This window comes from Sinocyclocheilus anshuiensis, unplaced genomic scaffold (genome assembly GCF_001515605.1).
Source record: "Sinocyclocheilus anshuiensis isolate Anshui unplaced genomic scaffold, SAMN03320099.WGS_v1.1 scaffold58, whole genome shotgun sequence".
In the NCBI taxonomy this organism is placed as follows: domain Eukaryota; kingdom Metazoa; phylum Chordata; class Actinopteri; order Cypriniformes; family Cyprinidae; genus Sinocyclocheilus; species Sinocyclocheilus anshuiensis.
The window spans coordinates 761562-787362 of record NW_015547688.1 but is presented as its reverse complement, the minus strand read 5'-3'; the positions used below and the strand labels follow the sequence as shown (position 1 = coordinate 787362).

The 25801-nt window shown below is 36.5% G+C and overlaps 1 protein-coding gene across 1 annotated transcript in view; it reads left to right on the top strand.

Moving 5' to 3' along the window:
• LOC107703313 (BAI1-associated protein 3-like) overlaps positions 1-25801 on the top strand; it is a 50429-nt gene that overhangs the window by 7861 nt on the left and 16767 nt on the right. Inside the window, exons 2-13 of the mRNA XM_016505904.1 lie at positions 15178-15265; positions 19060-19137; positions 19248-19355; positions 22283-22342; positions 23009-23075; positions 23665-23878; positions 23956-24000; positions 24090-24167; positions 24297-24402; positions 24503-24610; positions 25491-25583; positions 25667-25770. Of these exons, the coding sequence (XP_016361390.1) occupies positions 15178-15265; positions 19060-19137; positions 19248-19355; positions 22283-22342; positions 23009-23075; positions 23665-23878; positions 23956-24000; positions 24090-24167; positions 24297-24402; positions 24503-24610; positions 25491-25583; positions 25667-25770 (1149 nt within the window). The remainder of the gene's footprint in view (positions 1-15177; positions 15266-19059; positions 19138-19247; positions 19356-22282; positions 22343-23008; positions 23076-23664; positions 23879-23955; positions 24001-24089; positions 24168-24296; positions 24403-24502; positions 24611-25490; positions 25584-25666; positions 25771-25801) is intronic.

Sequence of the window (25801 nt, the reverse complement as noted above, 5' to 3'; positions counted from 1 at the left end):
TTTGCTAAAGTAAGGAAACTTTGCTTCCTTTGCTCCTGTTAACAAACGTTGGTTTTCACGAGACTCACCGGCGCACGCGCAGCGCTGACCTCATACGTCATCAGCCCGGAGCTGCTTCCGTTTACAACTTTTGGCACAAGCTACATTAAAGTGATTATTACGTTTTGAATATGGATATTTTTCTTACAAAAAGGGTTTTTTAAATAATATAATAAATAAAAAGAAAACAGATAGAATAGAAAAAGAATAGAACAAGCTAGTGTTAGAGGTATATTTGCTTTTGTTAACTGTATAATAAATGAAAAGAAAACAGATATAATACAAAAAGATTAGAATGCAAGTGTTAGTTTTTTTTTTTTTTTCCCAAAGAAAACAAGCAGCTTCAACAACTGAGAGCAAGGCAGTCTCGGTTGAATGTTCACTTCTGAAACCAGACTGGTTGCTGTCAAGTTCTGTGTGAGAAAGGCAGAGACTTGGTTGAACACAGCTCGTTCAAGTGTTTTTGCAATGAAGGGAAGAAGGGAAACCGGTCTGTAGTTCTCTAAAAGAGATGGGTTAAGGGTGGGTTTCTTAAGTATTAACTAGAATTAATTAAGTATTACTTACGCAACCTCTGTGCGGCAATAAGTCTTTTTTTGCCGTTGTTTTAAAAGAGAAACATTAATGCATTTTGTAATTATTGTAATTACTACTGGGAATGTCTCTGTTATAATATTTGAGAGTAGGTTTTTGTTACACCAGTTTTCATAACGTAGACAGGGCGAGTGTATATCTAGTCTTTGGTGTTTATTTAGCCTCTAATTGATATCCTGTTATAAATCTGTACACTAACGTTAGATTAGGTAAAATAAACCATGCATACGAGTCGATATTCTATTGATTTGATACGAAAATATGACGAAAATGTGTAAGTTTCCACTGACTAAAACTATAGACTAAAGTTATCAGACATTTAGTTCACTAAAACTTGACAAACTAAAACAGGACAAGTTGACTAAATATGATGAAAAACTAAAAGTTACATTTGACACAGGACTAAGACTAACACTAAATTAAAAATAGCTGACAAAATGAACACTATTTGTGTGTCTGATGGTGTTGACCCATGTTGAGTGGTAGGACAATAAAAACACATTGTGTGAGTATATGGGATTAACAGGACTAAACAAACCTCTGAACATTTGGATTAATCCAAAATAATTCCTCTGTTCAGGTACATACACTTGTTTTTCAGTTCTGTAGCCACTGATGTCCCATATCTCCAGAATCAGAGCAGGGTTTCCCTTATTTTTTCAGTTATTGATAAGATCAGACAGTTTGTAATAGTTTTTTGTCTTGGTAGTATCTAATCATGCACACTAATTTGAGTTGATCATTACAGCGAATAGGAAAACATTTTATTTTGTATCGTCAAGCCGACCACAGACCGCAGCTCAAACTAAAACGCACAGAGAGCAATTTGTCATAATTTTAAAAAGAGAAAGAGGTGAAGGGTTTCTCCACCACAAGCTTTTTACTGAATCACATCATTACAGATACGTTACATGACCAAATGTGAATGTTTTTGTTCTTTTGTACAAAATGTTTATGTACTTCTGGTCTATAAGTGAGTATATCTAAAGCAAAGGAAAAATGCAAATTATAAAGATGATTGATAATTCAGTCTTGAGTTTTGGAACCAAGAATATGAAGCTTCTCTTGTTACATGTATCTTTCTTTAAAAGATAAAAGTGATTATTTGAGCCCATGACATTAAATGAATATAACCATTTTAAGTATTTCATCTAGTTACCACATATTGTCCAAAGCTAATACTGCACACTCAGTGTGAAAGCTAATCAAATAAATTTAAAAAATGACAGCACAAAATGACAAACTACAAGAACCAAACAATAAAGTTAAATTTCAGATTAAATTCTTAATCATCCATAAGAATAAAGACTTTTGCGGAGACGAGAGGGAGCTGTTGCAGTTCAGCACCATATGTTTACTTGATATAATCACCTTGTTGTGAGAGAAACAGCAGTAGGAACCTGGATGTGTAACTTTCATATAGCTGTGACAGTCATCTAAATGACCTGGTTAAGAGAAAGATCTTGTATTATGATGCACCCACAGTACACTGCAGAAAATACGAGAAATACGGCTGATTGACGGCAGCATTAGAAATTTGCGTAATCACATGCAGTACGACCTGAAGGTCCCGAATGGAATAAGAGGTAATGAGCTCCATCCAGAATTTTATTTCCTGTTGTGTGGGTGAGCATTACTTTTATTTTCTGCACGAACTTGCCGAAATGATTTGTCTCTAAATGTCGCCTTAACCAAAGGATGATTATGGCATACTTAACATTTAATTTTGCTGGGTATTCATCTGATTCATAAGTGCCAAGCCGTATTTTTTGTTCTGTGCCTCTGAAGTCCAGTCGGTGAGAAGCTCCTGCATTCATACACTTGTATCTGTGTGTGTTTGTGATATGCCAGTAAATAATTAACTTTTTCATTTTTTTGCTCTCCAATACAACCGTTGAGGTCTGAATAATGAAAATAAACAATATTGCTAAAATAATAAAAAGCTTCATGGAAAAGTCTGTTTCCTAGCAACATGAATGTGGACGGCCAAATAAGCTTTGTGCCTATTTGTGTGTGTCACTTGCATTCGTATAAATCACAGAAGTTGTAATACTATAAGTGAGTATATCTAAAGCAAAGGAAAAATGCAAATTATAAAGATGATTGATAATTCAGTCTTGAGTTTTGGAACCAAGAATATGAAGCTTCTCTTGTTACATGTATCTTTCTTTAAAAGATAAAAGTGATTATTTGAGCCCATGACATTAAATGAATATAACCATTTTAAGTATTTCATCTAGTTACCACATATTGTCCAAAGCTAATACTGCACACTCAGTGTGAAAGCTAATCAAATAAATTTAAAAAATGACAGCACAAAATGACAAACTACAAGAACCAAACAATAAAGTTAAATTTCAGATTAAATTCTTAATCATCCATAAGAATAAAGACTTTTGCGGAGACGAGAGGGAGCTGTTGCAGTTCAGCACCATATGTTTACTTGATATAATCACCTTGTTGTGAGAGAAACAGCAGTAGGAACCTGGATGTGTAACTTTCATATAGCTGTGACAGTCATCTAAATGACCTGGTTAAGAGAAAGATCTTGTATTATGATGCACCCACAGTACACTGCAGAAAATACGAGAAATACGGCTGATTGACGGCAGCATTAGAAATTTGCGTAATCACATGCAGTACGACCTGAAGGTCCCGAATGGAATAAGAGGTAATGAGCTCCATCCAGAATTTTATTTCCTGTTGTGTGGGTGAGCATTACTTTTATTTTCTGCACGAACTTGCCGAAATGATTTGTCTCTAAATGTCGCCTTAACCAAAGGATGATTATGGCATACTTAACATTTAATTTTGCTGGGTATTCATCTGATTCATAAGTGCCAAGCCGTATTTTTTGTTCTGTGCCTCTGAAGTCCAGTCGGTGAGAAGCTCCTGCATTCATACACTTGTATCTGTGTGTGTTTGTGATATGCCAGTAAATAATTAACTTTTTCATTTTTTTGCTCTCCAATACAACCGTTGAGGTCTGAATAATGAAAATAAACAATATTGCTAAAATAATAAAAAGCTTCATGGAAAAGTCTGTTTCCTAGCAACATGAATGTGGACGGCCAAATAAGCTTTGTGCCTATTTGTGTGTGTCACTTGCATTCGTATAAATCACAGAAGTTGTAATAATCCATGCCTCCCATGCAATCACTTTTCAAGTAATAACAGCACAGGAAGGTTTAAAAGCTTTGATTGAAGATGTAAAGCCAAGTACAGACGCAAAATGTTCAAGACTTTTAAACCGCAAGCTTATTGGTTTTCAGCATCACTCAGAGTAAAATATTACAGCTCAGAGGTCACCGTTTATTAGCTTTGTCAGTTATGTCTCAGATGTTTCTCTTAAAAGCAGGGTAGGTGATTTGGTTAAAAAAAAAATTTGATGCTGGTTGAAAGTCTCTTCACATCCTGATAGCAATCAAGATTTTTAAGGGATAGTTACTCAAAAATGAAAATTCTGTCATTAATTACTCACCCTCATGTCGTTCCAAACCTGTAAGACCTTCATTCACCTTAGGAACAAAAATTAAGATATTTTTGATTAAATCCGAGAGCTTTCTGACCCTCCATAGACAGCAACGCAACTACCACGTTCAAGGCTCATAAAGGTAAGGACATCGATAAAATAGTCCATGTGAAATCAGTGGTTCTTGTATGAAGCTACGAGAAAACAAAAATATCTTAATTTGTGTTCCGAAGATGAACGAAGGTCTTACGGGTTTGGAACGACATGAGGGGACAGAATTTTCATTTTTGGGTGAACAACCCTTGAATGTATTAATATGTATTTATATTTGGGCTGGACGATATGGCCAAAATTTATATCATGATATATTTCTTAATTTCGGTAGATACGATATAATTCCGATATCGATATGAACACTATTTAAAAAAAAGCCTCATAAAAACTGCCAAGAACACCCACAACAGATGTCTGTACCTACAAACTTCTGAAAAATACATTTTCCAAGTCTATGAAACTACTATATAAAAAAACCGATATAATATTTAAGAAAAAAAACCAGCACAAGTAAATGAATGTTTACCTTATATCAAACTATAAGCTGACATACACTACCAGTCAAAAGTTTTTGAACAGTAAGATTTTTAATGTTTTTTAAAGTCTCTTCTGCTCACCAAGCCTGCATTTATTTGATCCAAAATACAGCAAAAACAGTAACTTTTTGAAATATTTTTACTATTTAAAATAACTGTTTTCTATTTGAAAATATTTTAAAATGTGATTTATTCCTGTGATTTCAAAGCTGAATTTTGTAGCATCATTACTCCAGTCACATGATCCTTCAGAAATCATTCTAATATTCTGATTTGCTGCTCAAAAACGTTTATTATTATGTTGAAAACAAAGGAGTAGATTTTTGCAGGTTTCTTTGATGAATAGAACGTTCAGAAGAACAGCATTTATCTGAAATAGAAATCTTTTGTAACATTATAATCTTTTTGATCAATTTAAAATTAAATAAAATTAAATTGTAGCGCTAAATACAATTTCTATAAATTCAAATAGAAAGCAGTTATTTTAAATAGTACAAATAATTCAAAATGTTACTGTTTTGCTGTACTTTGGATCAAATAAATGCAGGCTTGGTGAGCAGAAGAGAATTCTTAAAAAAAAAAAAAAACATTACAAATCTTACTGTTCAAAAACCTTTGACTGGTAGTGTAGGCTGATTATTCTTTTAGATTGAAACAAATGTGCTTCAGCCAGGATAAAGAGTATGAAGAGTGCTCTGAGTTGCTGCAGAAAACAAAAAAATTGAGCAACAACAAAAACATGTTGTTGGAGACGGGCTTATTATTGAAAATGCAAATTCATTCCCTGCCAGCAGGAGGCGCTTTTAGAGTGATAAAACTAGCGGTTTCCCAGTAACGGCTGTAATTAAAGCAGCTCCGCTCATGAATGCTACTTTAGCAGATAAAAATGAAAGTGTCATCGAAACTTTTCTGAAGACAGTCGGTTCCCTTCAGAGATTCATTCATTTAAAACACCTGTGCTGTGTTTTGATTTTGTAACGAGCAGTGCTCATGTTTATTCAACAAAATCAAATGCCACAAATAAATCAATTTATGGGAAACACTGGTAATGTATATCGAAATATCGGAAATTGTGTTTAAAAATCATATCACCGTTATTGAAAAAAATTATATTGCGATACATATTGATATTGAATTATTGTCCAGCCCTAATTTATATGATCTGTGGAAGGCGTAGTACTATAAAATGTTCGTCCAATCATATCCCTCGGTCCGAGGGCTATGATAGGCTGTCCTACTTGCCTGTAAACCAGTGTTGCCAGATTGGGCGGTTCTGAATTTGATTGTGCGGGTAAAAATTGGCTTGGGTAGGTGGACAAAATTTGGGCTGGTTTGGGGTCAGTTTTGCGGTTTTCAAACATATAAATTGCATAGGCTAATTATTTAACAAACAAGCCCAAGTGTGCATGTACTGCATCCAATCAGTCATCACAACGTTACTAAACGCACACACACAAACACACATACTGCAGAGGCGCTGGTGCTGATGTAAACGTCGACAGCCACACTTATCACGAGGGCTCAGCAGACAGACGTTATGATTCATGAGTGACAAGTTTTTAGCGTGATAAGTTATAACGTATCTGATTTTGAATGTAGTATGACTGTATATTCAAGTAATCACAATGCCTAAATATAGGTTAGAGTGGGAGAGTGACTCAACTCTCAGAAACGTGAATTATTGTGGAGTGAGATGACACGAAGGCTCTATCACTGCAACTCCGAAATCAGAGCACATTTGAATTAATTAATCAAAACCACAACTAAATATCTCGGTTTATACGATCCTGTCTTTTATCTTTTAAACGGTCCAGATTGATAAATCCTTGAAAATGGCTAGACTTGATTAGTTTTGACTGTGCAAAGTTCTGTATTATGTTCTACAATATGAACTTAACAAGAGGCTTTTTCTAGCTCTGTGTAAAATTATAGAGCGACACGAAGGTAAGAGCATTATTGTTATTTTTTTTAATTGTCGGATTATAATAATAAATGAACTTTTCCACGACATTCTAATTTATTGAGATGCACCTGTATAAATGAATGACACAGTTTTGACTGTCATGGTGTGTGCCTGAACGAATGTGAAATACCTGCTAATTACGTAGCTTTTTCCTATCACTTATATTGGGCACTTTTTGCATTTAAATTGGATTATTCTGACTGCTGACAATGAAAATGATGCATGTGTTGTTTCGAGGGTATCGGTTAATTTCTTGATTGCCGTTTTGACAGTGTCTGCTTGCATATTTTATTCCTGTTCGGTAGCCTAATTCTCTTTAATGTAGGCTATTTGCCCCGATTTGATCCGTTTACATGGGAAATTTCTCTAACGTTATATTTATATTATTTTGTCATCATTATTTTGTTTTAAGGAATTAAAATGGCCCTTATCAACACCTTATTACATATTCCATCACATTATTTTGACAGTTAAAGTTTTGGGCGGGTTTTTGTGACCTTTTGGGCTGGAAATCGTCCATCCAATCTGGCAACACTGCTGTCAACATATGTATCTGCATACCTCTGCGCACCCTGTTCACGAAGACATAACACGTCACCAGTGCGTTCCATTACGCTATTGTAGAGCGACCGAGAATGGAAGGCATTATTATTGTAATATTATGCGCTTACTGTAATATTTTCTCACCGAATGAGACATGAGGTAATCTGACAGCGTTGCATTCAATCCTCCACCAACGCTGTCTCTCATTGTGTCGCTGGTTAGCCTCTGTCTGCCTGAGCCCATTCATGTGTTTTGTAGGAGGCCTGACTTTGGAGAGTGATTTGGAGGGAGGGTGGGATCTTATGCTTTCAAAGCTAGCTTGCTATTGCTAGCCTCTCTGAAATCGCCTAAGAAATAAATACAGAGAAATAGAAACAGAAACAAATGAGGCAGTTGTTGACATACAGTAAGAGTATACAGCTACAAAATGAATACTGATAACAGAGCTTTTGGAATTTGACATTCTGAAGTGTTTGTTAAGGGTTTATATCAGAATATCTGACTTTTGATAACATACTTTGGTATCTTTTGACACTCTGGAGATCTTTTCTGAAGCTCTAGAGGAGATGACTAAGGTATTTTCCCAGGAGACAAAATCTGAGAAACCGGCAAGTTAAATGTGCTCTAAGTAGGGGTGTGCGATATTGACAAAAAATAATATCTCGATATTTTTTCTAAATGCATTTTAATAGCCTGAATCATGCAGTGAAAGAAAACACACTAAATGCGCACACGCACTAGTCTAGACTTCACGTAATGTATGCGTACGCTCTGTAGGGATGTTTTGAATGGTTTTTGCAAAATACTCGATAATGTCAAATCGCACATCGTTAAAACAACAATTACGATATGATCGCAGACGATATATACCGCACAACCATAGCTCTAAGCAATGTTTTTTGAATACCACATATAAAATGTCCTCACTACTTGACAGATATATCTGAAACACATCACTACCTGTCTCTATCTGACAGTACTAGGCTCTGTAAACAGCTGAAAATAGCGAGAGAAGCAGCCTCTGAAACTAGCCAATCAGAAACAATCTCTGCCTGTCAGTCATTTTGCATTGTTGCCAAGGATGTCTATAATACCTCGAGCAAGTCTGTGATTTGATATCTGCCATCTGTGCTCATGGGACCATAACTTATTTGAACCAATTACCTGAGTCGAAAATCTGAAAATGAAAATGTATAACCCAAATTGATTTGATATGTGCAAATGCGCTGTGTGTCAGCGTCTTGAAATTAGCTGGTTTTTAAAAATTGAAGGAGCCAAGCTGCTGTGCAAAGACTATAAATGGACATTAAAAGCATTACAATAAAGATATTTTATACCTAAAAGAATACTCAACCATTTTCTGCATCCCGCTGTACTTCCCTGAATAAGTCTTTAAAGAAAGGTGATAAATCGAAAAAGCTCCCACCTGTATATCATGACTAAACAAAGTAACAAGTAATTTACTTGAGGTTCTGCTATAAATGTGTCTATTAGAAACATTAATTTAAATGAATAAATTATATTGAGTCATTGCGATTGAACCGAATCATTTAAACGGTTGATTCATTCAGGAACGAAACACCGTCATGTTGCTCAGAGACACAACACAGCGCTGTGGCTGTATTCGGGATGATTTTTGTTGGCGAAATAGAGCAAAAACAAGCAATATGGTGTCTAAAACGTAAGTCTCTTAATTAACTTATTGTTTACTGAATTCAATGTCACATTTATAATCATGGTAATTTTTGGAGAAAAACGGCACTCTTCGTGTGAAATTGAATAACTATATGAAGTGGTTTAAATATATACATTTTCTGCCATCATGTCTTGAATTTGTGATCATTCTAAATGCATTTTAATAGCCTGAATCATGCAGTGAAAGAAAACACACTAAATGCGCACACGCACTAGTCTAGACTTCACGTAATGTATGCGTACGCTCTGTAGGGATGTTTTGAATGGTTTTTGCAAAATACTCGATAATGTCAAATCGCACATCGTTAAAACAACAATTACGATATGATCGCAGACGATATATACCGCACAACCATAGCTCTAAGCAATGTTTTTTGAATACCACATATAAAATGTCCTCACTACTTGACAGATATATCTGAAACACATCACTACCTGTCTCTATCTGACAGTACTAGGCTCTGTAAACAGCTGAAAATAGCGAGAGAAGCAGCCTCTGAAACTAGCCAATCAGAAACAATCTCTGCCTGTCAGTCATTTTGCATTGTTGCCAAGGATGTCTATAATACCTCGAGCAAGTCTGTGATTTGATATCTGCCATCTGTGCTCATGGGACCATAACTTATTTGAACCAATTACCTGAGTCGAAAATCTGAAAATGAAAATGTATAACCCAAATTGATTTGATATGTGCAAATGCGCTGTGTGTCAGCGTCTTGAAATTAGCTGGTTTTTAAAAATTGAAGGAGCCAAGCTGCTGTGCAAAGACTATAAATGGACATTAAAAGCATTACAATAAAGATATTTTATACCTAAAAGAATACTCAACCATTTTCTGCATCCCGCTGTACTTCCCTGAATAAGTCTTTAAAGAAAGGTGATAAATCGAAAAAGCTCCCACCTGTATATCATGACTAAACAAAGTAACAAGTAATTTACTTGAGGTTCTGCTATAAATGTGTCTATTAGAAACATTAATTTAAATGAATAAATTATATAGAGAAAGTGAGCAAAGAACATTTACAGTATCAACGGAGCTTTTTGAAACTCCGAATCAGTTAACCCATTGCGTCGCAAAATGATTCACTGTTTTGAAGCGCTTCAATCGGATCGCGTATCGCGAATCATTTGATTCAGATCGGTACTTCAGCGCTGGTCGCGGGATGTTTTTTATCCCCACCGGAGATACAAATAATTAAGCAGAGGCAGGGATGCGTAGACCAGAGTCCCATCCGCCCCCCCGCCCCGGCATATCGCACCCTGTGCTCAGGCCCCGCCCACGAACGCTGACAGACTGTTCCATATTAGCATATTTATGTCCTCAACTAGTTGAATGCTGTCTGCCATTTTCTCCGTGCTCGAGCAGCTCTAGCACAACAATGTCTCGTAAGCAATGCAGGTGTTTTGTATACGTTTGTGGACATAAATGTTAACATAAGAGTCTTCATTTTCTCCCGAAATCAGATCCACTGATGACACAGTGGATTCATTTTGTTTTTGATGGTAACGCACCACCAAATACACACAAAAAAAACAGAGGGGTGTGGTGAGCAGTAGCTCATTATCATTTAAAGAGACATGCACCGAAACAGGTCGCTGTGAACAAAGTTGTTTTTGACAAGGTAAAAAGGGTGTTGTTTTACACGATCATTGAGGAATGTTTACGAAAGTATGTTGCAGACATTCCATGAAGACCCTAAAGAATCATACCAACTTGTGGAAAATGGGCAAAAAATTGTAATTTTTATGATATCCCCTTTACTGTATATGTCCCTCAGTGGAGAAAAGATGATTTGCAGAGCCTTATGGTGTAATTACAATATCTACCAGCAGGGGCTCAAACCACAGTCACACACTTCTAACAGTGCAATGGTCATGATGTACGTCACACTCTGTGGCGTGTGTTTTAGAACACTAAATTCAATATGTTACATATAATAATAAATGCAAAATGTAAAATATACAGTCAACTGCACTTACTTTACTGCACAACTTTAACACAATTATTACAGAATTACATATTGCTCCTCTATTGGCCACACATGTGATACAAATTTGCAAGAGTACACCAAGCTTTAATTTTTGAATGCAGTGAAAATTGAGCTTGTGTTTCCTTTCTTTCACATTTGCACGAGTTTGAATAGAAGTCAGCGGAGCAAAAACTATAGGGTTACCTCTCCTTTACAAGGCCATGATAACCAGCCCAACCTTGAGCCTTGGGGTTTGCGGACATGTTTTTAGAGGTTGGGATTTTGGACGGAGGGTGTGTTTTTGAAATGAGCAAAATAGTGGAAGTTAGCAAACTGTTAAAATCGCTCGCAGCACCTTCGCACTTCTTTTTATCTCATTGGCATCTATGAGAATCAACTGAGACATTAAAGCTATCTCATTTTTTCTTTCACACAGGTAAGTACAACACAGTCTAGACAGTCCTAGAATTATCACACAATGATATAATGTGTGGCCTCGTTGAGAGTATATTAATATGGATGTATGCGGACTCAAAGTGTCATCCCTAATTCATCTCCTGAGGGAATCCCAGGAGCGCTCTGTTGGATATCTGGGGGCGCAGGTATCTAATGCTCACCTGCTGTGATGGTGTTGATAAAGAAATGGTCTGGAGTGCTGTGGGCTGGATAAATAATGAGAGACGGGGGGCTGGAGCTCAACCGAGGGGGTCTGACAGCTGTATGGCCATACTAATGCATTCCCCGCTCATTCCTCCACATTCTACTGAAGTCAGGCAGTTCAGAGCAGGAGAGATGGGCGATATTCCCTAGGTGCTGCACTCTGCCAACCAATCCCGCGTTGAATGGGCTATCATCACCATGACGACCGGGTCTGGAAAATTAGCAAGTGGCAGGGGTCCAGGAGTTCACCCTGGTTTGCAGGAGATGCACGCTTCCCACCTCCTCCTCGGATTGCCTGGCGATAAGATAAATGAAGTTGGATAGTGTGTAAGAGTCTTGATCGAAAGCGGCAAGACGTGATTGTATACTTGTTGCATTGATGATGTTTAAGCAGTGCGGCAGTGACTAATGAGGACGGGAAACGTCCATCATCTTCTTATCTCCATGCAGGCCGTTTCTCGGGGACGCGCTTCAAGCTGTTGATTTTCAGGCTTGTCAGAGGGACGGGGAGGCCTGTCACCTCAATCCCCAGTGAGCGCAGGCGTTCTGCAGATAAACTTGAAGCAACAAGGTCCACAACAAGTCCTGATATCTGCTGTCAGTGTTTCCCACCATGTTTGTTTGTTTAGCTTGGCTGAGCCACATCTGCTTTCTGATCCCATTCTTTCAGATGTGTAAAGTAATGGATTACCTGCCTTGCTGAAAAGACCAGCATGAATTTCCATTATGCATCGGTCTGGGGTGCATTTCCCAAAAACATCAGTAGCCAACTATGGTTGCAAGATTCGTCATTTTCAACATAGTTCAACTATTTGGTGTTTCTTGAATCCATAGATCCAAAGAACATTTGCAAATAGCATCACAAACTTGTGTGGTTGAAACTACAGCTCTCGGCCTGTGGTTACTAGCATAGTTTCTTGTTATTATGACATTATTATGACTATTATTATGATTAGTATTATTATATTATGACTTAAATAGATCATGCACTTGAGCAAAATAATCAGCTTAACATGCAGTATAATCTGTATCTGTAATTCCATACATTTACAAATGTTACTCTATTTCTGTTATTTTTAGGAGAATTAAAGTGGCAGTTTTGAGTGCGCATATGCGTGTGCAAGTCATTAACGACAGTTCTAACCAACGTGGTTTGAATGATGTGTAATAAAGTTAATATGTTTTCTGGGAACAGCCGTGACTTGTTTGGAAAACACTCCCCAGGTTAGTGCTAGTTTGGTACTAGCCAACTAGTGAAACATCAAAGCAATTTTTATCAGCGAAATTTATCTGGGGAAGCTGGTTAAGTCATTCGATAATTACAAACCAGCAAAGGTATAGCAGTCTTACCTGTGCAATTATCTCACGCATTCCGATCTCATGAAGAAACATAACTATTTTACAAGATTCCAATTTCTTATGAAATATTGTTTTTGTTTTTTTAGAAGAAATTAAACTTAAAGGTCCACCTCTAACCAATCAGTGGAGCATGTGCAAATTGTATGAAAACATACAAATAAGATTGCACAAATTTATACGAATTCAAATTTGTGTTGATCTGTTGCAATCACAAAATGATCTGTTTCTGTTTTCAGATAGAACTGTAGGCGGGGTTTAAACAGGAAGTGCAACAAAACTGATGAAAAACCTATTTTTTTTTCATTTTAGATATAACTGTTTTGCATGCATTGTTTCCATACTGCAAATATGCCCTATATAGTTCATAAAATGATTCCTTTTCATTACAGCCTTATAAAGCTAAAAGTGAAACACAGAAGTCAAGTCAAGTCAAGTCACCTTTATTTATATAGCGCTTTTAACAATACAGATTGTGTCAAAGCAACTGAACAGCATTAATTAGGAAAATAGTGTCAATAATGCAAAGACTACGAGTTTTTTTCTTGAGAGAATGGGTATTACTGTTGTACCATGGCGCAGTACGTTTTTCTCTAACCTTTTAGCATTTTAGGTTTAAAGCATTTAGGCTAAATATACATTTTAAAAGTGGAAAATAAGTATTTCATAGTATTGCAATTTGGATTTCCGAGACACACAATAAATTGAGAGACAGTGTGACCACCAAAACTTGAAATCACACCGTAAGCATTTTCATTCATGACGTTCACACTTTAGTCCTATTAGTTTTAATGAAAGCTCACTATTGTGTTCCCTAGTGAAAAATAAGCCAAATTTTTTTTTACAGCACTTCAAGTTAAGCCATTCTTAGAAAAGAAAAAGATTCAAATATTTTTTTCTATAGGTCTATCATAATGCGTGCGGTAGAGGTTAATATTACGATATGTGCATTATTCACAAGTAGCACTCAAAAACTGTTTAATTATAATTTTTATATCATTAAGTCTCGAGCGATATGTTAGTAAATATGTTAATAGATTTGAACTATACTTATTATGAAATGTATTTTAAATATATTAATTTTCTACGAGGGTTGTCATTTTAAATATATTCATTAAAAATAGAGAAGTTTAACTTTACTGTCATGGCAAAATAATTTTTACTTCTCTTAAAACTAAGCATTGTCTGAAAGTAAAACTTCATACTAATTTGTCCTCATGTCAGCAATGCTCTCAGTTTCAGCCTAAATTTGACAATTTGACAGTTTATTACCACTTCTCCATTTATCTATGTTCCAGTAATTAAATGTTAACCCAAAACAAGCATTTGCTGGATGCTTGTCAAAGATCTCTCAATGTTGCTCATCTTATCTTATTAGTGTGAATGAGAAGCACTCCAGAGGTCCAGATGAGCTTTCTGCATATATGTGATAGTGACTGATTACAGTGAAGCAGTGCCAGGGTAAAAAAAAAAAAAAAAGTGAAAAATAAATATACTAAAATGTATTTGAAATACATTTATTTCATGCAAAGTATACTACAAATACATTTACATATTTATGTAATTAATAAAAATACCCTGCAATTGTACTTTTAGTACTAAACTGGTATACTTAAAGTCTGCTCAATTGGAGCAACTAATTTTGTGCTTAATGCACTTTAATTGTGCGGAAGTACTGCTGAGATCCAACTAAAGACATACTGAAGTATATTTGATCGTGCTAAAGTGGAACTATTGCAAGTATACTTTAGGAAAACTTTAAATATCTTACATTTAAAGACCGATGTTATTTAAAGATCATACAATCCTCATCAATAGTGACATTAAAACAATTTTAGGCTTAACCCTCTACCGCATGGTGTAGCCATATGGCAACATACTCTTTGTGTTCATTTCCTTGCCACTGTTTCTTTAAGAGAACATTCTCGTTTTTTTTGTTGGAAAGAGAAGACCTTAGTTTAGCCAATGATGTGCTTTGATTAAGTCACATGACATGCAGTTTTTTTCTGTGGCGAGATTTCTGACAGACTGCAGTCTCTTGTCGGTAGTTGCTGAAAGCAAACTAAAACGTCAGTAACAAACAAGGACCAGTCCGTGTCACTTCTACAAAAAAATCTAAAACATCACTGTTATGATGTTATGATGACATATTCACAGCAGGGCCAGGGTAAAAAAAAAAAAAAAAACATCCCAGACTCAGCTGGAAGGGAATTTCTTTTTGAAGCCACATTGTGTAATTAAATGTAAACAAGGGTGAAATGTTCTGCAACTGAACTGATCCGTCTCTATTTCCAGGGTTGCCAGGGGAAACGGGGAGTTCTTTGACCGCATGAATAAAATCCTCCAGAAACAGGATAGTCTGCTGTCTGCCGGCCAAACTGAGGTAACCACATTCTTCAAAAGATTGCATCCCTGCTTTTACCAAGGTGTATCCCTGTCACAACATTCCCCCGTGTGCTGAAGAATCAGGTCATATTAAAGCAGTTCTTTCTCCTGAGCATTGCTGCAGGATTCAGCGATCACAGAAACTCACCCTCCCTCTTCCCCTCATATAAAGACAGCGTCAGAGTTAATGTGCTTGAATTAGATGTTTATTGAAGAGCGTTCCTCTCCCACTGTTCTAGCAGTAAATGTTGAAAAGGACAGCGATCAATGCTGGCTGAGTAGAATTTGCCTCCAAATGGTTCTGGGTGATAAAAACAACATTAACACTTATAATGGGTAGTATTGTATACTCACTATTGAAGAATCCTACAGAAATGGCATTCTTAAGATCTAATCACGCAATTAATGCATGAAATTATGCTTTTCCGTATCGTTATTGAACACAGTAATCCAACATTCATCATCTTTGTGGGGAAAATTGTGCAAACCTTGATATATAGAAATTTTCTCCTTTATCCCTTGATGCATGAATTAATTAATCACATTTTTACTTGAAAATAAGAATATTGACTATACACACACACACACACACACATATATATATATATATATATATTATGAAGGACTGAAGAAAGGCTGCATGTTCTTAAGCAAGGCCTTGCATGAATTTCTCTTTACGTAATTTTACAGATTTTTGTGCTGTCTTGCTTGAACAGGTCATGCCACAACATTTCATTCGGCTAAAGGTCAGGACTTTGACTTGACCATTGGAAAACACAAAATTTCTCTGGTTGCACCTTTCCGTTATTGATTTACTTGTGTGTTTAGGATTATTAGCATTGCGATGCACGACCTACACACAGTTCAGCTTCACCTCGAGGACAGATATCCTGACATTCACTAGTATATTTTTCTGTATAAGTCAGGTTTAGTGCCATTCTTCTCATTATAGTCCAACTGTAAGGAAAAACAATAATATGTCCTCCACAACCTTACAGCGACAGTGGCAATGATATGAGTAAATGTCATGTAATAATGGTAATAAATGTCAGCTAACCTAATTGACAGACAAAAATAATAAATGCAAAGAGACTAAATGCAGTGCAGAATGGAATACAATGCCTAGTGAGATTGGATACAAAGCGGACAGAGAAATTCACAAGCGTTAGTCGGCAGTACTGCCGTGGAGATGAAGAGTACATTTAGGATTCATTATGCCCACAAAGACTGCAAGCTATCCGGTTCTTAGGCTGTAAATCATGATACTCCCACCACCATATGGCATGTCTGCTATGAGGGTCTGAAGTCGGAATTTGCAGTTTTGCTGTGGTCAAAAATAACTTTCCCATTTATGCTGTAAAGTTCAAATTTAATCTCTTCACCCTGGTAGATGTGTCTGGACCATTCTGGTGGTCTTTAACAAAGATGAAATGGGCTGCACTGTTCTTTTTGGCGAGCAGAGAATCCCTCCTTAATAACTTCCCACGCGCACATCTCTGGCTCAGTGTTTTCCTTACAGTGGATTCATGAACTCTTGACAGCAGTCAGCGCTAGAGTTATTGCTAGTGAATTGCTGGCTGTTATCCTGGGATTTTGTGATCAAGTGACTGTTGCTGAAATTTTAATTGAATTGGCCACACCCACAGGAAGTTGAATTGGAATTAGAGGAAGTGTAATTTACCGAAGCACAGTAGAGTGTAACAGTCATGCTCCTGGAAGTAAAAATCCCATTCATTTTCTCCATATGTGGAATTGATTTTTAACAATTACTTACAAATCAATAAAAACAGACTTATTGTAAGCTACAAAGTTTAATCGTTATGTATGCTTTTGTTGAAGCCATTAGTCAACATTATTTCAACTTTTTTTTTTTTAAATAATCGTGTTTAACAACAGACTTCCTGTTGTTTCTCCGCCAGAAATCTCCACAGCAAGAAAACTGTGCTACATTGAAACTCTAAATACTTATATATACATATTTATATATGCTTAAATGTGCATATTATGCAATAAGCTTAAACTGTGGTAACTTTCTCCATCCATTTTTTACATTTATATCAATCACAATACCTTATGGGATTATTTCTTCACTACTTAAATGAATGAATGAATGAATGAATGAATGATGCATTTATATAGCTCTTTACACCTAGTTTTCCCAAGAGGTCTCCCATCCAGGTACTGACCAGGCTCAGCCCTGCTTAGCTTCAGTGGGCAACCAGTCTTGGGCTGCAGGGTGATATGGCTGTGGTTCACTACTAAATCCATTATAGTACATAATATTGTACTTTGTGTCCAGTTTTACATTTTTGCTTCAAATCAAAGTTTGTAATGTTATGATTCACCTCGTAGCTGGATGGTTTGGTTCATGACTTTTTAAAAAATCCATTTGGGAAAAATACTTCCAGAAACAAGGCTGCTGAAAAAGTGGACAGCACTCAGAAATTCAACAGGCAGGGCATTCTGGGAAATGAAGTGTTCTTCCACACTTGTCCATAAATGTGTTAAATATACAGAACTATGTATAAATTAAATACAAATATATTAGGTGAATGTAAATTTGAATTGCAATTCTGCATCCTGTTTGCTATTTCGATTCAAATTCAGGAATCAAATTCAAATGGAATGTTTGTTTTTTTTTATCTTGAATTAATTATGAATATCACACAAACCTAGTACAGTGAGGCTATTAATTAATAACCATTTGGTACCGAATGAGTGCTTTATTCATGGCCCATAGTAATTAATACAATGGTACTATCATTGGTAGTAAACAATGGTAGAAGAACCGGTAACACTTTCTATGAAGCCCGTATTTATAATACAATATATAATGAGAGTTAGTTGGCATGTAGTTGCAAAGTTGCTTATAGTCGATTGATTAAGGGGGCCATCAAAATAAAATGTAACCATATAAAACATTGCATTTTTTTCAGTTGGAGTATAAAGCTCACATCAATTAATTAACATTAGCTTCACAGGAAACACTCAAATAACACTCAACATCTAACGACTCACAAGCTGTAGTAAGCTACTGTGCAGATCTTAAATAAACAATGTCAAGATATGATACAGTCCATTATTCTGTAAATGAAGTAGATTTAATATGGTGTTCATTGTGTGTCATAAATAATCATACTCTTAAACTTATAACCACAAATATGCAAGTATTATGATATATTATTACTATTGTTATGATTATTCATGAGTTGATATAACATATTATAAGTTTTTTTTTATAATGCATTATGCATTCATTATAATGCCTTAAGAATACCCTTATAATGTATTATAAATACGGGCTTCATAGAAAGTGTTACCAAACCTTTTTATCTGAGTTTCATTTTATTTTATTTTATTTTTTCAGATTCTTCCTGAAATAGCTGACTGTGAAGACATTGATTAGAACATTTGTCTCAAATCACTCCTCTCGGAGAACTGATTGTGTTGTAGATTCGCCAACGAAAAAGTAAATGACGTTCATCGACAAAAGTGGGAGTTTATCGCTGTGCCATTGTCAAGATCCCCTTAATCTATTAGCGTAGCTCAAATAAAAACGAGCTCATATTTTGGATCAAATTATCCATTTCTCACAGAGGATCATTCTGAGGGGCTCATGAACTCTCCTCTTGCCAGCTCATTGCTCTCAGCCGGTGAAGCCCTTGAATCTACACGGCTCGAGAGCTGCTTTGAGCTCATTGTTACGCACAATTAACGATCTCCCCACTCTTCATTGATCACCTCACCTGTAATCTTTGTTTCTATTGGTTCTCCATCCTCATGCATTTACAGGAGGAGAGCAGCTGTGCTCCTCCACCCCTGGAGTGCAAAGACCAGGCTTTTGTTCCAGAGAGATCCACCAGAGATGAGGTGAGTCTCCTGGTCACCCTTTCAAAAGCAACAGTGATTCAGATATCATGATTCCTTTTTGTGGCACTTTGTGGTTTTTCTCCTTTTTGAAATAAATCATTCTGTTATAGCTGGATTTGTTGTATGAGGAGGCGATCTACACCGTGGTCAATCGCGTTGGGGTACCATCGCCAGAATATGTTACCAACGAAGGGGACATTTTCAACTACCTGCAGAAGGTGCAACTTTGTTGTTTTCTCAATAAATTACATAGTGCATGATTCAAACGCTCCTGCATCCCTCCATAACAACACAAATATCACAATGTGTGTTGTGCCTCTGGTGCTTCAAATCCACCAAGACCTAAATAAATATCATGCTCTGATTGATTTCTAAATAGAAATTAAATACACAAATAAATAAAATTCTTGTTTTATCTTTTGTTTTCAAAGCGCTTGCATTCTCGAAAAAAAGCTAGTTCTTGAAGGGATTGTGGGGGAACGGAGGGTTGTGCTTGGGTGGTGGTGGGGGGTTTGTTTACTTTGACTTGGTTTTATGAGTTGGAGCAGATGCGCTTGTCTCAGACATGATTAAACATCAAAGCCCATGCCCAATGGGGATTGATGTTCGGTGCTTATATTACACCCATGAAACCCCTGTCACTCCAGAGGAGCCTGATTCCATTCTGAGACCTCTAACACTGAGGTGCAGCAGGCCTTACGTTTGAAGTGTCTGATCTATAATGTTTTTCCTTCAAAAAAAAAAAAAAGATTTTTGCCTTAACGGCTGACATATCCTGAGCTTAGATTACCATCTCTACTATAAAATGCAATAACCCTTTTGTCAAGAATAATGTATGTCAGCACTCATAACCTTTGAATTGATTTTTAAAGAGTTAAAATGAGAACAAGGTAGACATGTAGAAGCAGTTAAACAGTTTTTGTAGTAGTTTTTGCAGGGCTCAAAACTAAAGATTTTTTCTACTACCCTGGTTGGGCCAGTGGTTCAAATTTTTACTTGCCTTGCCAACATTTTCACTGGCCCTGCCACCAAAAATTTAATTGTTGTTGTTATTGTTGTTTTCTTGCATTCTGATAAATAATCTTATATGTCACCAAAAGTTTAACACTTAAGTTTTACAATTCTCAGTTCCAATTTCATATTAAAATAAACATAATAACTAAAAAGAATAAAGATACAAATTAAACAATGCTTTAGGTTTTTATATTTGTAGGTGTTCAAGTACAGAAATTGAATAATCAAATGTAAAATAGCATTGCATATTCTTCACTATAAATTAAATATATACTAGTAATTGTTAAAGCTGTGAAAGTGAGTGATTGATTTTTTTTGGATTAACATTAAGGACACCGATAGCAGCTGGTAAATTAGGCGTGGTTTTAAACACAATGCATGGATCCAATATAGTGAGACACATTCAATTTCTTTCCCAGCTGTTTGAGTTAACTTAAGACATAACCGACTGTTTTCGAGTATACTCGCCAAGATGGGTATTTGACATGCTGTTGTATGTATTTGTCCGTTCAAGCACAAGAAGATGTGGAAAGCATAAATAATAATAAGGGGCTCATGCGTTGCCTGCGACACGGATCTATGTGTGCATGCCTTGCACGCAGAACACACTGAATGGAGTTGTTATTCACGTCTTCTTGTGCTTGAATGCTTTAAAATTGTTTTATTGTTCAAATTGGCCAGATATATTTGTCAGTTAAAGTGCAAGAAGTTGCAAAAAAGAACTCCATTCGGGGTGTTTGCACTGTACACACAGAACGCAGTGCGTGGATTATGAATTGAGTTTTCTTGCGCATCTTCTTGCGCTTAAATGCTTTAAAATGATAAACTTTCATGATGCATGCTGTGGCCCGATCGTGCCAGTGACAAATCTGTCAACTGTCCCGGGAGTCTTTCACGCAGTCCTTATTGTCAAGCCCTGTAAACTAAAAGTAAAAGCTTCGGAATAAAGTTGTGCTTATAAGCAATTATTTGACACTTCACTTGGACTCCAAATTAGTGACGTGACGTGGCCAAGTATGGTTACCCATACTAGGAATTAGTGCTCTGCGTTTAACCCATCCAAAGTGCACACACACAGCAGTGAACACACACACACCGTGAACACGCACCCGGAGCAGTGGGCAGCCATTTATGCTGCGGCGCCCGGGGAGCAGTTGGGGGTTCGGTGCCTTGCTCAAGGGCACCTCAGTCGTGGTATTGAAGGTGGAAGAGAGCGCTGTACATTCACTCCCCCCACCTACAATCCCTGCCGGTACAAGACTCGAACCCGCAACCTTTGGGTTACGAGTCTGACTCTCTAACCATTAGGAGATCCACAAACAACATAAGGGGCTTTTGCACCAAACGTTTTCATAGTTCCTATAACTATTGGTAGATGTACCCACTTTTTGGCATGTTCGCACCACAAGAACTGGAAACGATTTTAGGTACAGGAACTCCTTTTGGGGGGACTGCATTAGCTCCTATTTCAGTGTAGGGTCTAACCAGGCACAATAGGAACTACCAGTGATGTAAGTGTACACTGATTGGACTATGGTATGCCATATGAAACATCGGCACCTGCCATGTTTTCATTAACTCCACAAACATGGAAAACAGCGATAGATGGACTGATGGTGAAATCCAGGCACTTCTCCATTCTCCAATTGTTGACGATGATGCCTGTCGGTTTGCATCACTTCAGAGTTCTTACTGGCAGTGCAAATGCAACCAGGAATATGGCCCTGGGGAAAGAAGAAATCGTGAAATGCTTATGTCAGGATTTTTTTTTTTTTTGATGAATAGAAACTTCATAAAAATAGCATTTATTTGAAATAGAAACCCTTTTGACATTATAAATGTCTTTACAGTCACTTTCGATCAATTAATTGCATCCTTGCAGAATAAAAAATATTTATTTTAAATAAATACATACATACTGTACATACATACATACATACATAAATGTAGCATATGCTGGAGAAATTGAGTTTTTAAGACTTGAGACTAAACTGTCAAAGACTTGAAGCTGACTTGTGAACACGTCTGTCATTGCATTACTATAACCATTATACCCAGTCATAAAAACTTAATATTTAAAATGCAATGTTTTTTAGAAACCAATCTTTTCTCTGATCATTCTCTCACTCAGGTCTTTGATATGGGTCAAGAGGAGCATGACATCATCCTTCAGACAGTCAGAGAATCCAAGGTGAGGGTCTCACATAGATTTTGTCCAATACTACAAACATGACTCTCTTTTTCTCAAGCTTTTGTTCTGACAGTCACAGCAATAGTGGTATATGCTGCCAGCTCGATATTAAGAGCCAACGTCTTATTTCTTTATAGACAGATTTCACTCTTTTTTTCTTTCGTATGAGTAAAGGTAAAATAATTCTTCAACAAGTGGAAAATACTGATATCTATAGAGAGTCCCTCTTACTAAACAGACGCAGAATCAATGAAAGAAACCAATTAAACAAGTTTTATCTTTTGCAAGACCAAAGAAACTTTGAAATGTCAGAATGAAAGAAGCTCCAGTTACCTCTTGTAACCTCTTAAAGGTCTTTGAAAAGAACAGAAAAATTTTGTGCTATTTGAATGTGCATCATAAAGATCTGAGCCTTCATTTGAACAGCAGTCTCCCACTGCCTGTGTCATATACATAATATACTCACCTCTAACATCTGAAAAAGAAAACCTCTATTGATTTCTTTCCTCTTGACAGGCCTTGGCACTACAGCACGGCATGTTTGCATTTATTTTACTGTGCACTCACTCAAGGTGCCGCCACCATGTCGAACAGCAAATGAAACATGCTCAGTTTTTATTACTGCCATGATGCATTCTAATCCATGTCTGAAACATTCTTTTGTAGAAAGCCAGCTTTTCTCTCAGGGTCTCTGTAATGAAAGGCAAGAATCTCATGGCGAAAGATGCCAATGGTAAGATGTTTTTGTCTTTTGTGAATTATTTGTGTGTTTTGCATCTAATATCATGTCTTTTTGATGTAGTCTGTGGCACTTACTTTTGTTGTGGAAAAAAGAACAGCAAGACAAAACATTCACATCTAGACATAATACCTATATCCCTTAGAAAATCTTCAAAGGAAATTGTATTTATTTTAACTAAAGCATCACAGAAATCGTATTAGTTTTAGACTTTATTTTGTCTGCAAAGTTTTATTCTCCTTTTGATGAGCCAAAATTCACATCACACTCTCAGAAAGGTACAAAGCTGTCACTGGGTTGGTACCGTTAGGTAAAAAAGGCTAAAAGGTATATCTTTGTATCTTATTTACCCTTAAATAGTACATAGTAGTATCTTAAAAGTACATATTAGTCATTTAAAAGTACATATTAGTACCTTTTGAAATGAGCATATGAGTCCATTTTTTTTTCTGAGAGTGCATAAATGATCTAACAATAAGATAACACAAAAATTCTTCCAATGAAACAGACCATTTGTTTATATGCTTTGAAAGCCTTTATTGAATTTAATTAGTGAACATGTTTGTCTATGGGTGCTGTGTAGGCTATAGTGACCCCTACTGCATGCTGGGAATCCTCTTGGGACAGTCGCCCAAAGACACTGAGGAGAAGAAAGAGAGGAAGTTCAGTTTTCGCAAGAGACGGGAAAAGTTAGAGAAGCGCTCCAGTGTTAAGGAAGTGCTGGCGGGCCGAGATATCCAGGTGACCGATGTCAAACCAGAGACTCTTAACCCAGTGTGGAATGAACACTTTGTTTTGTGAGTATCCTACTGTTAGAATTGAATAGATATTATTAGATGATCTGTGCATTTTTAAATGTGTTTGTTTTCCACAGTGACATTGATGATGTTCACAATGACCTGCTCCATCTGGACATATGGTAAGCTGCATCAACATATGTCCTTCAGAACGAGAACAGTCATCTCTGTTTTTCTCACTGAAAAATTGTTTTGTTATTTTCCCCCCAAGGGATCACGATGACGATGTTTCTGTTGCGGAAGCCTGTAAGAAGCTGAATGAAATTAGTGGATTCAGAGGAATGGGCAGGTAGGTCACACAACAACCGTCTGTTGTCTTAAAGCTAAGGAGCCTGAGATACGTCTGACACATTCTCTGCAAATACTGGTTCAAATGCATGCTGAATGTATGACTCAAATAGTTGCATCATAATATTAGATATTTCAAGCAAATTGCCAAATCCGTGAGGGCTAACGGGGCCGCTGCATCAGGAAGCGAGGAGAATGCTGATGACTTCCTGGGTTGCATCAACATCCCACTGAATGTGAGTTCTAATTCCGCACACTTTAATTTCTATAACAGTAAGGAAACTCATTGTGTTTGTCATTGAATCTACTTTTGGATCACTTTCTGTCCCTCACTAGGAGATCCCAGTTGTTGGTTATGATAAATGGTTTAAGCTGGAGCCCAGATCCAGCGCCTCTAAAGTTCAAGGAGAATGTCACCTGATTCTTCGTCTCTTTACCACTCAGGTACCGCTGCTCACCTGAGATCTAGCAGCATTCATTAAAGGGATAGTAACCCTAAAAATGGAAATTCTGTTGTTATTTATTCACCCTCATGTGTTACAAAACCTGCATGACTTACATTATTCTGTGGAACACACAATTATAATGTTGAAGAATACTTTTCCATCTACTTATTCAATGGGGATGTGTGCTATTCAGTAATTGTGGAACTCGAAAACCCAGTTCCCTATTTACTTGCATTAAATGGACATGAGTAGTGAGTACACTGCTTTTCAAATGTTTGGGATCAGTAAGATTTTTTAAAATTAAATTAGGACCTTTATTCAGCAAGGATGCCTTAAATTGATCAAAAGTGACTGTAAAGACATACATAATGCTGCATTTAAACTATATTTAAATCAAATTAAATTATATTTAATACAAATCTTCTTTTGAACTTTCAATTTTTCAAAGAATTCTGAACAAAAAAATCAAGTATCACAGTTTCCACAAAAATATTAAGCTTAACAGCTGTTTTCAACATTTATAAAAATAAGAAACGCTTTTTGAGCAGCGAGGCAGCCATTTTCAAATGGCTGTTGAAAATTCAGCTTTGCATCAGAAGAATAAATTACGTTTTAATATACATTAAAATAGAAAACATTTTAAAGTGTAATATTTGACACATATCTTGATCTTGATCTAAATTTTGACATATATCTCATGAGCATAAGAGTCTTCTTTTTAGAAACATTACAAAAATGCTTCTCCGAACTTTTGAAAGGTAGAGTACATTCAGCATGCAGGTTTTTGAAAGACAAAATAGCTGAATTTTCCTTCAAGGTTATAATATTCCTATTCGTCTTCATAATATTTATTAATTACTCCTACTTCTGCTCAACAGAGAGACACAGCCTTGAGTAAAATGGCCTCCAATGTGACCATTCACAAGAAGATGTTGAGCCAGATTCTGGACTATGAACATAATCAAATTCAGGTTGCACTTTTTTTATTTGCCTAGCATTCATCTGCATCAAGCTTAGGAGCTTATCATTAATAATCGTACCATTTTAATTGCAGAAAGAGCCTTATAACTGGAATGGACAAGTGTGTGCGGCTGCATGGACTGTGCTGTCCCATCATGCAGTGCAGGCCGATCTCTCCCCTCTGCAGCAGGCCATCATGTGCGTATTAAACATCAAACCTGTAGTGAGA